Below are 16,688 nucleotides of genomic sequence, written 5' to 3'. Positions count from 1 at the left end.
ACACACCTATAATATTCAAATGATGGAACTAAACAAAAAAGGGGATACAGATGAATGTCCATTTTGTATCTGTGTATTCAAAATGGTTAGGATACAGTTACATTCTCTTAATGAATGGAGGGATTTGTTCTAATAGTGTTTGTAAATAGGATATCATGTCTGCATCTCGTACAGCAAATAACTACTAACAAGTGAGTATGCAATGTGTTAATTATTGGAACTGTCCTACCAATTTGATTTGAAACTGTCTCACTGCTATTTGTTTCTCAATAAAATTATGGAAAAAAATTTTAAAAAAATAAAAATATGCTAGGTATGAATGAATAGGTTTTTGATAAACATCTAAATAAATTTCAGTAAAAAGTGGTGGAGTATACAGGAGACAAATGGGATCTTACTTGTAAGAAGCACTCTGCCCTGATGACTGTGTCCAAGAAGGTGGTAAATTCTTTTCCATGTTCATAATCATTCACCTTATACCAAATACATTCTACAGCAGAAACAGTAAATATAAAAATCTCATTATACAATAAAAACTGCACAAAATATAATTATTAGTATTCTGAAGTGAAAAATGATAAATTTATTTTTTGTACGTTAGGGAAAGATCTACAGGGTGTTTAGGGTCTCATTACTAGATGAGACTCATAGTGATTCGCCTTTTTACAGATTCCCAAGAGGTGGGATTACAGGTGCATGTCACCACGCCCAGTCTCAGTCTCAGTCTCAGTGCACCCTGGGGGCGGGGCTGGTACAGCAAGCCCGGGAATCAAACCCCAGCCCCTGTGCCTGCTTGCAGGTGCTTTAATCCGCTGAACTATTTGGCTAGCCCAACAAATGATAAATTTAAAAACCTGTAGGTTTCGTACATAATAGCCAACTCACAGTGTAGGTTGTAACGAAGATGTTGGGGTGATAGCAAGATATATCTCAAGAATACGGGAATACAGAGGAAAGCTTATAGTAAAAAACTGGTAAAATTCCCACATAATGTGATTATCTTTATTTCACATAGTAATCTAAGAGATGACAGATTAATGAATGAAAAATTTGAGCCTTCCCTAAAATTCAGTGAAAGGTGAGAAGGACATCATGTACAAGTGGTAAGAATTTACTAAATGGAAATCAAGTCTTCTCTGAAGAAGAATTAGTTTGGAACTGCCTTAAACTGACCTGAAGAGTCAGAAGCTTTTTAACCAACAAAGAAATGCTCAATCTAGTCAACAGTATACTATTTCAGAGGAAAGAAATGAACAGTCCTTCATATGGCCTGGATGAAAGACTTTTCACTGGCTTTCCTTTACTTCCATACATCAAAAATTTTCTAATGACAAATTTGTCTCTGATATATTCTGATAACAGAGAGGAAATATTCTAGTTGGCAGACATGAACGTTTTAGTTATAAGAAAAAGTCACTTCTATTACAAAATAAGTTGACATACTGGTTTACACATGCGTCTCTTCTGAGTTTGGTTAGAATTAATCCAATGACTCTTGCAGATGGCAAGTTTCTGGGCACAGAAGGAGGAAGAGGCCTCACGTTGTGACAGTCATTAGAATAGAACCACTCAGTAAGTCTGGGTGGCCATTCAGTAGTGCTTCCTTCACAACAGCCATCCTTTCTTACTGCCTTAATGTTATGACACAAGCATTCATACTAAAAATATATAACTAAAGAGAAATAATTACGGCCTAAGAAGGCATGTCTTATCTGGAATTTGGCAATCTTATAAAAGAATCCATTTGTAAACCATCCTGTTCCATTCTCATTTAGCCAATGTTTTTAAGTGTATTCCTACCTTCTTGTAATGTTTGACTCAACCAGTGGTACAGCCTCAGTAAGATTGACTCATCTCTGACACAGTTCATATAGTGAAGTAGCAGGGAGTTGTTTAGCACTGAGCCCATCTGAGAAGGCAGCTATAAAGATGTAATAATCAGTCAATAGTAAGTACATGAAAAGAGAGTCGTGGCACAAGGAAAGCATCACATAAGAAATACAGAACAAAAATAAGTCATGAACAAAGTGCATATAAGCACTTAATCCAGCCACATACCTCTAAGCAATGCATGTTTTGTAAGAGTACAGGGAAGCTCTTAAGCTGCTCTACTGGAAGTGATCCACTGCAACTAAGACAATCAGAAAGACTCATCTCCTTTTTTCCACATCCATTAGCATAGTTACCAGACTTTAGCCCTGGAATAACTAAGTGAGAATTCCATTTCTAAAAACAAAAACAAAAACAAAACATGGGAAGTATATCAATGAACTAAACAGACTACAAAATATAAACAGAAAAGCAGTGCTGCCAGGAGCAACAATAACACATCTTGTAATTCCAGCTACTCAGGAGGCTGAGAGAAGATCACAAGTTAAAGGACAGCCTGAAAAACTTAGTGAGACTGTGTTTAAAAATAAAAATTAGAAACAGCAGGGATGTATTTCAATTTCAATGCTACAGCACTTGTCTAGGAAACATGAAGTCCTGGATTCAATCTCCAGCACCACAAAAAAACAAACAAGATCAATAACAAATTGTTGTTAAGTCATTTCAATTAATGGAATCTGAATACAGTTTTTATGAAATCCTGGTAAATTAAAATATATTTAAATGTATGAAATCTTCTCCAACATATGAATGGCTATTACCTGCATTTAACAAAAGAAAGCCACAGAAATCTGAGGCTTTAGATACTTACTCTTTTTTGAGGATGTAAATTAGCTGGACTTAATGTCAGTTTTAGAGGTTCAGAAAAAGGTCCATGGTTTCTAAGTCTCACAGCAAGCACAGCTGAATACCAAAGATCCTTTGAATTCTTAAAGTAGATCTATAAATTTGAATGTAAAGTGTAAGAAAGTAGGTACCCGTAAGAGCAACATAAAGTAAAAAAGTCATTATTACTTGAAGACATATTCATTAAGAAATCATTTACACCCATACAAATAATTTACTACACCTGGTTCATAATCAGCAATCTATAGAATGCACCAAATGGGATTGATACAAAGTGCCAACTCCAAGGGTCAGCCAAATAGCTCAGCAGACTAAAGCACCTGCTTAGGCAGATGCAGGGGCCTAGAGTTCGATCCCTGGGCCTGCCATGCTGCCCCCCGCCCTGGCACACTGAGACTGCAACTGAGACTGGGCGTGGTGGCATGCGACTGTAATCCCAGCACTTGAGAGGCTGTAAACAGGAGTATTTCTATGAGGCTGATCTGCTAGTGAGACCCTCAATACCCTGTAGACCCTTCCCTAAAATACAGAAAAAAAAGTGCCAACTTCTAATAACACTTCCCTAAAACAGTGTCACAATATTACATCTTTAAACAGCAGGATGTAAATGTTTTAGTATTAATCTGTAAATTAACGATATCAAATATATTTCAACCTCAGTATAACCTATCTCTTAATAACCTCTTACCTTCTTCCTTGTAGGCAAAGATACAGAAATCAAAGCAGGAGCAAAGCACTTGTAAAGTGACAACAAAGCCTGGAGATGAGGTTGCATTCCCTGAAATAAAGTAGAATATTGCATTTTTGATTATGTGGTCAATGAGAAACTAGGGAGAAACTAACAAACACCAAAAAGAAAAGAAAAATAACAAAAACCAAACTAAACATATACTCAGAATATTCACACTGACAGTATACTGCAGATTCAAAGTTTACTTGTTTTTGATACAGACATCAAGAAGGTAGGCCCAAAAAAGAAACAAAGAAAACAGAACAGAGGGAATATTAATACAGTACTCAATCATCATAAATCCTGCAAAATCAACTAGGAATCTTAAAATTAGTATGCAATAGTCAAGTTGCTTGATATAACTAAACAAGTTCTAATGAAATAATAACTTCAAAATAAAATGATTATTTCTAGATATGTGTTTGATATAGCTGACAATCCAGAGAAAACATACTGCTAAAATGAATTCCAAATAACCAAACTGTATTTGATTAAAAGTTTTGTTGTATTTAATATCATACAAAGTAAGGCAGAAAACAGTGCTTACAAAGAGTACAATATGCATTGCTGAATGACAGATGTATCATGAAAAATACATTGTTAGGTGACTTTGCTGTTGTGTGAATATTATAGAATGTGTTTATGCAAATCTAGACGTTATGCCCTACTATGCATTCAGGATGTATAACTTTTTAAAAACTAAAAATTTAAATGTGTATAACTATATTCCTATTTTATAACACATTTTTAAATCTGAACGTTTTTATCTTCGTTAACACATACACATTGAGTCAAGTGATATTTACATACATGCATAAACTTTGCACTGATCAAATCCAATCTGCCTTTATCCATTCCCTGTCATACCTTTCCAAACCTTTATTATTCACTATTCTATATTTTGATTACAGTTTTTAACTTTCTTATATGACAATATATGGTACTTATCTGTAATGGTTGATACATTAGGTCAACTTGAGGAGTGCAGAAGATTAACTAAGTAACTCAGCAGTTCTATATTCTAGAGTGTAGAGGATATGCCCTTACTACTGTAAATGTTGTTTATTGTGTCAACTTGAGAAGTGTAAAAGTTCAGCTGAGTGATTTGTCAGTGATTCATTCACTTTATAAATACCTCAGCTTGTACCAGAGGAGGGCATGGAGATGTGAGTGCTACACCCACCTGAAAGGAATAGCCTGCAGGCAATATAAGGCAGGAAAAGAGGCTTGCTCTCCCCCATTTGCTCTTGTTGCTTTTGCTTTTTTTTGCCTTGAACTGTTGCCCTGCAGTCATACCACCCTGCCTTATACCTAGCTGATTACAGACTTGAAACCTCAACGAACTGTGAGCTAAATAAACCTTTCTTCCTTAATTTCTGGTATTGGATATTTTGGCTCAGCAATGAGAGAAAAGTAACTAAGACATTGTCTTTTTATGTATCACCTCACTTAACACAATATTCTCTAGTTTTATCTATTTTGCTGCAAATGACAGCATTACATTATTTTTCATGGCTTAATATTCCACAATGTGTATATATACCACATTTTCTTTATCTATTCATCCAAGTCTGTTTCATTTCTTAGCTTGTATTATAGTGCCACAATAAACATGGGTGTGCAGGTATCTTCTTAGTAGGCTAATTTTATTTCCTTTGCATATGCTGTATGCTCACATGTGGGATTGATAGAGAATTAAAATTTAAGTAAAGGCCCTCCAGGAATGCCTACCAAAACCAAGAAGACAAACCCAGACAAGGATGTGAACCGAATACTTCTTCCTCTGTATAACACCCGTCTTTACTGTCTTTGTGTAACTGAGGGCCTTGCAGTGTAACCTGAGATGTTTAAATTCCCTTGGCAACCTATGATCCATGATTGTCCAATCGTAACAGAAAATCTGCTGTACCTCCCACTTACTCCCCTTTAAAAGCCTGAAACCCTGATGGGCTTGGCTCTGACTCTTTAGGAGGCATTCCAGTCCGGCCCACTGGTGTAATAAAATTGCTGCCTCCTAGACCTCTTCAATGCCATGTCTTCCTGCAGTCAGTTCATTTTGCCATAAGAGGATAGCTGGATCACACGGCAGGTCTACATTTAGTTTTTTGAAGAACTTCCATATTGATTTCCATAACAGTTACACAAATTTACATTCTTACCAAAAGCATAAAAGAGTTACTTTTTCTACAAGTCTTCATGATTGTTTGTTATTTGGGGGATATTTTTTATACCAGTCATTCTACCAGGAGTAAGATGACAGTCCACTGTAGTTTTGATTACCACTTCCCTGATAGCTAATGATATTTACCATTTTTCATATATTAGTTGGCCATTTATAATCGAAACTAAATTTATTAAAACAAAACCAAAATGACAGTTATAATGTTGAAAATATCTGCTGTTAGAGCCCCAAAGAAGCTGCAGACTGCAACCAAAGAACGCAAGGGCCAGCAACACACACACACACACACACACACACATTCCCCCATCATTCTCCCAAACACCAAACACTGTATCCCTGCCACATCTCACCCACCAACAATCACTCAGTGTTAGCAAAGAAAGCCCCTATCCCTTGGGGAGATAGGGACTGAATACCACCAACTGTGGGCAGTGCCAAGCCCACGGGCATCCCAAAGAACACTGTGGAAAGAAGGGAGACTCAGTGAAGCCAGAACAGAGTGGGCAATTTCCTACTGTTTCCCCAAACACTGGAAAGAGCTTGAATAGTGAAATTCTACCCATTGTCCCACGTGGGCAAAGGACGTTGCCTGCCAAGCCTGGAGACTGCATGAAGCTACATCCTTTGGCAAAAAGACTTCTTGAGACAAGAACAAAAAATAGACACATTTGAGGGTGAAAGAAGAAAAAGAGCTGCCTGTGGCAGAGGGCTTTGGGTGATATACTGGGCAGAAAGTCCCTCAGTGAAACTGAAAATTTGCCTTGCAGCTAGGGGAGGAAAAGTGGGAGGATGGATGTTGGGCAAACTGAATCATTTCTTCTTCTTCCAAAATTAAATGATGTGGTCAGATATTGGGAAAGAAACAAAGGTCTACAGTTGGCCACACCCCAAAACATGGCTTGAAACTAGGAGATGGATCCAGAAAGAATGACAGTCCTCAGCATACCTAAGCAGGCAGTTAAATACATCATGGAGAAGAAACCAGCTTGGCTGCCAGCAATATGACCATGAATAAAGCATGAAGGGAGCTGGGTGTGGGGGCACAAGTCTGTAATCCCAGCACTTGGGAGGCAGAGACAGGAGGACTGTTGCAAATTCGATAACAGCCTGGGCTGCAAAGTGAGTTCAAGACAAGGGTGGACTACATAGTGAGACCCTGTCTCAAAAAGACAAAGAGGGCTGGGGAGATAGATCAGCAGTCTAAGTGACTGCCTTGCACATGCAAGGACCGGAGTTTGATCCTGGTACTGCATGAGAAATTGGGCATGGTAGTGCAGCCCTATAATCCCAGCACTGGGTAGGCTGAGAAATGAGGATCACTATGAGTCTGAACTGCATAGTAAGACCCTGTATCCAATAAATAAATACATAAATATATAAGACAAAGAAAGGAAGGAAAGAATCATTTAGACACCTGCTATATGTGACTGGGTCCAATTCAATTGAACTGAATAGGTTTAGTGGTAGACAATAACTCTTACAAATAAAACCAAGATCACATTACTGGAAACTAGAAGCTGATTTAACAGATCATCATGTTAACAATGAAGTCTTTACTCTATTTGATTTCAACCTTCAGCCCAAATCAAATTAAATCAAATCATGAAAATACAAGGGAACAACTGAGAAAATTCCTTTAAAGACTCCCACCTTCCCAGAACATATCCAAGGGACACCAATTAAGGAAATCAAACATAAAATAGCCGAGCTATACAAAATGTTAAAAAAAGAAGAAAAAAACATCAAGTTCAAGACTGACCTAACTAAACAGAGAAATAGAAGTAACAAACAAATTGATCGATGTGATTAAACATATAAACATATAAAAATAGAAGAGTTAACTAAAACTATCTAAAACATGAATGACAAATTTCCAATGAAAAAGTGCCAAACAGAAATCCTGGAGATAAAAAAATTCTATTGAAACTATGAATGCAAACTTTGCTGAAGCTCAGCTGAGCTGCAGCTGCCTCTCCAACTATTATAAAGAAGAAAACCAATGACAAATGCTGGAGGAACTGTGGGGAGAAAGGAACCCTTCTCCACTGCTGGTTGGAGTGTAGACTAGTACAACCACTACAGAAATCGGTGTGGGGCCAGGGAGATGGCTCAGTAGAATAAGCGCTTCCCTGGCAAGTGCAAGGGTCTGAATTCAATCCACAGTTCCGCAAAAAAAAAAAAAAAAAGAAAAAGAAATCAGTGTGGAGATTCCTCAAAAAGCTAGGATTGGAGATCTCATTCAACCCAGCTATTCCAATCTTAGGTCTTTTCCCAAATGAACTGAAAACACCGTACCACAATGATTTATGTGCATCCATGTTTATAGCAGCACAATTTGTCATAGCTAAATCTTGGAAACAATGGAATATTACTCAGATACATAAAAAGATAAACTCAAGGCTTGTATAGGTAAATGGATGCAACTAGAGAAAAATACCAGTAAGTGAAATAAATCAGACCCATATGTGCAAATACCATATTGCCTCTCTAGTGTAAGAACCTGAAAGAGTAAATAAAATCTGAAAGGTACGATAGTACTGTGAAAGGGAAAGAATCTGATCAAAGGAAAGGAAAAACTGGGATGAGGAAAAGAACAAAAGAATCAAAAACACTAAGATATTTTAAAGATAGTAATAAGATAATAATGTGCAGAAATAACTCTCAATGTATATGGCCTCAACTCCTAAATATTGTCATTATTTTTTAAATTATTATTATTATTTTGAGACAGTCTCACTATGGAGTTCAGGCTGGCTTTAAACATACTACATAGCTCAGGTTGACCTTGGATTCACAACAATCCTCCTGCTTCAGCCTTTTGAGTGCTGGGATTACAGGTAGGCACCATCATACCTGGCTCAACTCCCTAATTAAAAGACACTGATTGGCAGAATAAATCAAAAAACAAAACCCAGTGGTTAGTTGCATACAAGAGACATATCTAATCTAATTCAAGAATAATTTTATAGATTAAAAAAATCAAAGAGGAAAAACAATATTCCATGCATCAGGACCCCCAAAGGCAAACTGGGACAGCAATCTTATTTGCAGTTGAAGTAGGCTTCAAGCTAAAACTGATCAGAAAGAGGCAAAGTAGATCAGTACATATTGCTTGAGGAAACGATTCAATAGGAAGACACAAAACTGTAAATATTTATCAACAAATATAGAGAACCCAACTCCATAAAACAAACACTAGTGAACATAAGAAATCAAATAAGTATCAACAGAATCACAGTGGAGGACCTCAGTAAAGAGCCAACTTTCACAAATAGAAAAAAATCCTTTATAATGCTTAGGTCCCTATTCCAGTAGCAAGATTTATTTCCACTGTTAATTAATTTTATGTGTTGATATGTCTAGTCCATGGGGTACCTACACATTTGCTCAAACATTATTCTCAGTATTTATCTTAGTTACTTTTCTCATGGCTTAGACTAAATGCTCAACATCCAAAGTTAAAGGAGGAAAGGTTTGTTTAGTTCACACTTTATAGAAGTTTCAATATATAATTGCCTGGCTTCAAGGCAGAGTAGTGCATGGCAGAGGGCAACAGTTCATGGTGGCAGAAGACAGCAAAAGCAACAAGAGGGAGTGAGACAAACCTCCTTCTTTCCCTTATATTGTATCCAGTCTATGTGGATTAGGGCAGTGCCAATGCAATCAGTGGACTGATAGTCAATCACTCACCCTTAATCTCCGCACTCTTAACCCCAGCATTGCACTACAAGAATCAATCACACATTCCAGATTCAGCCCCTTCTGAAAAACTCAGTGAGTACATTAGGCTTTGGGAGGACATCTAGATCCAAACCATAACAGCATTTCTTTTCTTTTTTCTTTTTTTAATTGTATTTGGTTGTTACAGGGTCTCACTATGCAGCTCAGACTCAGTGATCCTCCTGTTTTCAGCCTCCCCAGTGTTGGGATTACAGACATACACCACTATGCTAGAACTCTGTGGCCAGCTCAGCCCACCGTTGGGGTGGGGCTGGCGTAGCATGTGGTGCTGGGGATCAAACTGCAGTCTCTTACCTTGCCTAAGCAGGCATTTTAGTCCACTGAGCTATCTCACTGGTCCCATAACAGTATGTCTATAAGTATATTAGATGAGATTAACATTACCTATATATACTTTCAGCAAAACAGGTTGGCCTTTATAATGTAGGAAGGTTTCATCCAATTAACAGACTAAACAAAACAACAACAACAAAAGAATAGTCTGCCTGATGAAGAGACTCCTCCAGCCAACTGCAGGCTTTCTATGCAACAACAGCTTTTCATGGCTCAACAGCAGATTGACTTTGGACTCAAACTGAAACCAGCTTTTCAGCTTAAGGGCCTCTATAACTGTGTGAGCCAGTTCTTTATAGTTAATCTACATACATTTACACACATATGCTATTGGTTTTCTTTCTCTAGAGATCCTTGAAACTTGATAGGCAGGGACAGAAGAAATCTCTGAGAAAACAGACGGTCATCTGGGAGATTCCCTAACAACACAAGACTCTACAGTGACAAAGTTTTGGGGCTGGGGAGGTGGCTCAGTGGAATAAGCGCTTCCCTGGCAAGCGCAAAGGCCTGAGTTCAAATCCCGGTTCCGCCAAAAAAAAAAAGTTTTGTTCATTCACACAAGTCTTAAGTCATCACTTAAGTGCACACAAATAAGCTCATGCCTGGTAGAGGGAGATTCCCAAAAACCATCCTCGGTAATCCTTAGATGATGCCCAAATGCCACCTTCTTGTTACAAAGTTTGTTTGCAGGAGAGTCAAGCACATGAGATATAGCATGCCTGCTTCACTTCTCATCAGAAAGGCAATTTCTATGTTTTTGTTTCCTTCATAGAGCACTGAGAGACATATATGGGAACAGGTAGAATAAAATCTTTGTCAAGGATCAGAAATTTACACATCCAAAACATTGCTTGCAGTCTCTTTACTGTTATGTAGGTTAGGGTACATATGAACATACACACCATGGTTTGATTTTGGTAAAATTGCGAAATTCCCCAAAACTAAGCTAATCAAAACAATTTTATAAATACATCGTTATGAATAGGTGTTCATAGTGAAAATTTTAGTAATGTACTATATAGAATGCTAGTAATGAAACCATATACTTAATATCTAGGTTTAAAATTTTTAGACAATAATCTTTACAATCATTTTTAACTTGAACATAAATTATTCTTCAGTTAATACAAGATATCAATGTCTTATGATAAAAATGGTATTTCTATTCATATATTTTGCTATGAGAAAATACATATCTCTTCACAATTTGTAGTCTATATAACAACATTACCACTAATATGCCCAGAGAACAAAGAGAAGATAACACACCCATGGAACGAAGACAGGAACTATAAAACAATAACATTCATTGAACCATATTACTGAAAGTAAAACCTCACAATAGAGGAGCATGAATACGTTCTGTGTGTCTTTCACTCAATGTGAATGCCTTTAGGCAGGCCACGATGGCTTCAGTTCGGCATGGATACTACTACTTCTAATTGTTTTATATCTTATTCTGCATACATTTCTGCTCCCTGACAGGTACAGAGGAAATCATAATGCAAGAGAACTTTAAGGACATGAGATAGTATCAGAGGAGACACTAAATTTTAACTATCTATAAGAAAATGTCTTGAAATATTTTCGTAGATGCATCCACCAAAACTATAAACTCACAAAATCATTTCTTGCCAACCCTTAATATATTTTTACCATAATAACACTGTTCTTATAACAAGGTTTGTTGCCTGATATCTACAGTCTTTGCTCATGCTGTTTCTTCTTTCAGTAATACCTTTCTTGTCCTACTTAAATCCTATTAATTTGAATTTTCTCTCAACTATCACCATTTCTGCCTATCATCACCTAATATGACTATTTTTCTTGGGAGTTGTACATGTGTTTCTTTGTGGTCCTTGGGATGACAACAGGGACTCGTGCAACACAACTAAATGATCTATTCACTGAACTACAACCCCTGGACCTGATCATGATTTTTTTCACTGACTGATATCTCTAGAAAATAAATTGCTTGAAGATAAATGACTCATTTAATTTTGTATTTTTTTCAATTTTATAATATTTATTATCATTGACAAACAGCTGCCGTGTGTGTGTCTGTCCTGCAACTGTTAATGGGTGGATAGAAGGACACCTTTAGCCCTAACAAGAAAAACTCAAATTTTATATACAAGCAAATTTAGAGCTCTTTTGATGTCCAAAGCTATTAATTAGTTTAATCAAGGCATTAAACTAATTCTTAATTAATGTATTTGAATAACCAAGAACTAAAATATTCAAAACTTTTTTCTAGTACAAAAAATTAAATTTGCTTTAGTTATAAGAGTTCTGTCAATGTACACAAACTATATACTACAGACATTCACAAAAATGTGAGTAGAAGGCTTATCAAAAGATATTTAATACAATTAGTTTTCAACAACCCCTTGGTGGTCCACATCTACAAAGATATCCAACCCAACCCCACCCCCACAGAAGAGCACATACTTACCAGAATTTTTATCAAGTACGGTTTGGGAATTTGTTTTTTAAAAAAGGCCTCTAGGGCAAGTTATTTACAGTTTAATTGCCACTGTCAACGGATCTGGACCTGGGCCTGGACCAGAACTGGGACCTCTAGTGATCTGCAGACACTGGAGACCTAGATCTACTTGAAGAACCACGTTTCTGGCTCTTCTCGGGCACAGGAGACCTACTAAGAGAACGGGACTTGCTCCGGCTTCTTGACAAGCTGTAAGACTTCTGACTATGGTACCGAGACCGGCTACGAGACCTAGAAGAACTCCTGGCCCATGATCGAGACCTGCTTCTTGGCTTAGTGTGCCTTTTGCTGCCTTCAATTAACTTGATTTTTCTCCCATTTATTTCCTTTCCAGAAAGTTTTTCAATCACCGTAAGAGGCAAACTCAACCACCCCTTCATTTAACTTAGGTCAATGTGCATCTGCAAAGGTTACTTCCCCAGCTTGTCTCATGAAATGTTTGAGATCCTGCCAGCTGACTCTGGAGGATAAATTCTCAACTATAAGTCAATTTTCTGTTCTGACAGGTGGAGCATTTCGTCTATCATTTCGAGGTCTGCGACTAAGAAAACGATCAGAGTAGCATCCTCTACCTCTTCCTCCTCGGGACTGAGTCCTAGCATGTTCAATAGTAACCCTTCCAGTACAAAGTTCTTTTCCATCAAGTTCATACACTGCATCATCTGCATCCCTGGGATCCTCAAATTCTAGAAAACCAAACCCCCTTTTCAGATCAATATCCCTGATCTGCCCATATCCCTTGAAGAATCTTTCGACGTCTTTCTCCCTCGCTGCTGGATTTAGTCTCCCGATGAACACTTGACAACCACTCATAACCTCCGGCTAGTGGGCCTGACAGGATCACTGGTGGCTGAGACCCATAGAAGTCTGTAGTCTGCGACAAAGCCGTCCACCTCCCCACAGACCAGAACACAACTTGTCTACATCTCTCCAAAACTGACATTAATTTTGTATTTCTAAAGCTTCGCTCAGTATATGGCACACAGTAAAACTGACTAATCTTAGATCTTTTCAGTACTCACCATTTTGGCCTGAAGATCAAGCAGTTTTCTTACACGAAATGGCTTGACTAGGAAAGGCAAAGAGAAAAGGTTCTATGCATTTAGGTTAGAAAAAGAAGAAATGAGTTATATTTAACTATCATTGCTTCATATAATGTCTTCTTATAATACAGCAAGAAAATAAATACCCTGTTCAGGTGAAACATTAAGTAGATGCTCTTAAATAAAAGTATAAAAAAGCAATTTACACAGAATGAGTACTATCATATAAGTAATGCTAATAGCTATTTTAACTTTACAAACTACAAAACAAATACTAACTTAACAGAGTGAATGGGGTTAGAGATATAGCTCAGTGGCACAGTACCTGCCTAAGAAGTGTGAGGTTGTAAGTTTAATTCCTGGTACAAGAAAAAAGAAAAAAAGAAAAGAAAATCAACAGAGTAAATGTAATACAACTGGAATGAAAATACTCACCATTGTCTTTTTTGGTGAGTAAATATAGCAAGTGGCAGACATAAGGGCACTGTAAAAATAAAAAAAAATTAAAAGAGAAATGACACTATATCTTGAATAAAGCAGTAATATATTCACTTCAAGTATCAAACTTATGCTAAGTAAAAAAGGCTTCAAGATGGTTTTATGAGGCTTCCTTTTTATATACTATCTACCTTATACCTTAGCCAAAACTGTCAGGACCAGAAGTGATGAGTTCTTTTTCTTTAGATTATGAAATATTTGTATATATATATATATATATATATATAGCTATCTTGGGAATGAAGCTCAAGTCTAAAAACAAACTCATTTCTGTTTCACATAAAACTTATACATATAACTTGAAAGTATTTTTATTCAATATTTTTAGTACGCCTATTTTGACTTCAACTCATAACATGAAGCCAAGCATAGAACTGTCTACTTTAAGATACAAAAGTCTAAAAAAGATACAAAATTAAAATATTTACTGGGATTTCTCTCTTCAAAGCATCTTCACATTTTCAAAATTATCACTGTCATTGATGCCTTGTATTTTACTAAGCAGACGCACCATAATTTTTTTGTGGGTTATCTTGTCACTCTATTAGTGGTATTTTGATGTGCAAAAGCTTTTGAATATGATGAGACCCAAGTTGTTGATTCTTTAAAATATTTCCTGTGCAATCATGGTGTTGTAGTCAGGGCTTACAAGGGAAAATATTTAATATAGGATACGTACTTTATAGAATTATTTTATAATATTCATCCAAAAAAAATCAAATGCAGAAGAGTGCATGAGATCTGTCCACATAAAGCCCCAAAGAAATCTAGCTGAGGGCCTGGATCCCACATCAATATCCTACATGAGTCCAGCTGAAGACTTAGAGCCTATTGACAATGTTCTCCATGAGTCCAACTGGAGCCCAAGAGCCCACAACAATGTCTCATGCAAGTCTGTATCAAGGATCTGCACTGAGAAGGCCCAAAGGTCAGTGGTGGGAGTTAGAAAGTCTGTGCCAGTGGGATGATGGATCTAAGCCAGCAGGCTGAGGGACCTGCACTGGAGACAGGAAACCACACTCCAAGTATAGACCAGAGATCGCCTGAAAAGAATTGTAGCCATCCTCAATGACAGTAGGTCCTCAGCTGCTATGATGAGAACAGCTGAGGTCATATCAGGAAAACCAGCATGACACACATCTCCAGGAAAATCAACAGCACACCATCTTCCTTTCTAATTCCTTTTTTATGTTGTTGACAACAATTCTTAGGTGAGCCTTCCATACCCAGAACCATCCTGATTCAGTTCATCTGGGTGTTACAAGTAGACCACTAGTTAATTCACCACATAGTTTTCTTCTGAAAGTCTTTGCCTACATCTATGACTTTAAGGGTTTTACCTATTTTTGTCTTCTAGCAAGTTAAATGTTTCTGTTTTAATATTTAGATCTAGATCCATTTTTTTTTCTTTTTTTTTGGCAGAACTGGGGATTAAACTCAGGCCCTAGCACTTGCCAAGCAAGTGCTTATTCTACTGAACCATCTCCCCGGCCCTTCTAGATCCATTTTAATTTTAGTTTAGTACATGCTGAGAGTTACAGGTCTAGGTTTAATCTTTAGCATGTGGAAGGCCAGTTTCCCCAGCACCATTTATTAAAGAGGCTGTCTTTCTTCCCGTGGAAGTATCTGGTCCCTTTGTCAAAGATAAGGTGGCTGAATGTTTGGAGTTGTTTCTGGGTCTTCCATTGTGTTCCACTGATCTATGTGTGTGGTTGGTCTGTCTGTCTGTCTGTCTGTCTCTCTCTCTCTCTCTCTCTCTCTCTCTCTCTCTCTCTCTCTCTCTCTCTGTTTGCTAGTGCCATTCTGTTCTTATCATGGCAGCTTTGTAGTGTAATTTCAAGTTCAGGATTATGATACCCCTGCTTTGACTTTGTTGTCCAGAATTGCTTTTGCTATTATGGGTCTCTTCTGGTTTCAGATGAATTTTAGGAATGCTTTCTATAGTTCTGTGATGTATGCTATTGATATTTTGATTGGCATTGCATTAAATTTATATAACAGTTTTATTTGATACTGCTATTTTTCTTGGTATCTATCTTGGTATCATTCCAAAAGGGTTTAAAACATCATACCACAGTAATATATGCATACTCCTATTTATAGAATCACAATTTATAATAGGCAAAAGTTTAAGACAGCCCAGATACCCATCAACAGATGAATATATAAAGAAAATGTGGTTTTCATAAACAATGGAGTACTACTTGACCATAAAGCATAAAAATGAGACATTTTTAGGTAAATTGATCTACCCTAACAACATAATTTCATGTGAAATAAATCAGGTACACATGTTTAAATACCCCATTGTTTCCCTTGTGTGAGAAAATAAAAGGGTAAATAAGGACCGAAATGGATGACAGATATTGGTAAGTTGGAAAAAATATACAAATGGGAAGGGGGGGGGAGGAAAAGATAAGAGACAAAAATAGGATAGAAGAAAAAATGAAAATAAAACTTTTGTAAATAAGGAAGGGGAAGCAGGGTTGAAGTGAGAGGATGGTAATGGGGGGAAAGGAAGAATCAAAATGTATTATGTATAGGGACAAATTCTCTAGGGAGAATATGATCATTATATACAACAAAAGTATACCAATAAAATTAATCATAAAAAAATCACAGAATGACAAATTCTTCAACATCCATTTGACTGTCTGTCTATCTACTGAACTTTTCTGTATTAAGGTTCAGCACTCTATAGTTTACCTGTTTTTGTAAATAAAATTTTATTGGATTACATACCTCAAGTTTATTTATATATTGCCTACAATGGTCTTTGCTCTAAAGACTGAAGACTTGATTTAGAAATCGTAGTGTCTTTAATCCTAAAATATTTATTATCTAGCTGTTTAAGAAAAAGTTTGCCAACATTTATCATAGATGACATAAGACAAAAAGTAGGGCCGGAGAGATGGCTCA

The 16,688-nt window shown here is 36.9% G+C and overlaps 1 protein-coding gene and 1 pseudogene across 1 annotated transcript in view; both read right to left on the bottom strand.

Annotated features, from left to right (window-relative positions):
* Cenpi (centromere protein I) overlaps positions 1-16,688 on the bottom strand; it is an 89,246-nt gene that overhangs the window by 18,623 nt on the left and 53,935 nt on the right. Inside the window, exons 5-11 of the mRNA XM_023703459.1 lie at positions 13,707-13,755; positions 13,251-13,297; positions 3,425-3,514; positions 2,702-2,830; positions 2,059-2,226; positions 1,801-1,921; positions 399-490 (exon numbers count right to left, since the gene is read on the bottom strand). Coding sequence (XP_023559227.1) covers positions 399-490; positions 1,801-1,921; positions 2,059-2,226; positions 2,702-2,830; positions 3,425-3,514; positions 13,251-13,297; positions 13,707-13,755 — 696 coding nt within the window. The remainder of the gene's footprint in view (positions 1-398; positions 491-1,800; positions 1,922-2,058; positions 2,227-2,701; positions 2,831-3,424; positions 3,515-13,250; positions 13,298-13,706; positions 13,756-16,688) is intronic.
* LOC101564543 lies at positions 12,249-13,041 on the bottom strand (annotated as a pseudogene).

Source organism: Octodon degus, unplaced genomic scaffold (genome assembly GCF_000260255.1).
Source record: "Octodon degus isolate 3935 unplaced genomic scaffold, OctDeg1.0 scaffold00171, whole genome shotgun sequence".
Taxonomy (NCBI): domain Eukaryota; kingdom Metazoa; phylum Chordata; class Mammalia; order Rodentia; family Octodontidae; genus Octodon; species Octodon degus.
The sequence above is the reverse complement of the archived record's forward strand: the minus strand, read 5'-3'. Positions and strand labels throughout refer to the sequence as shown.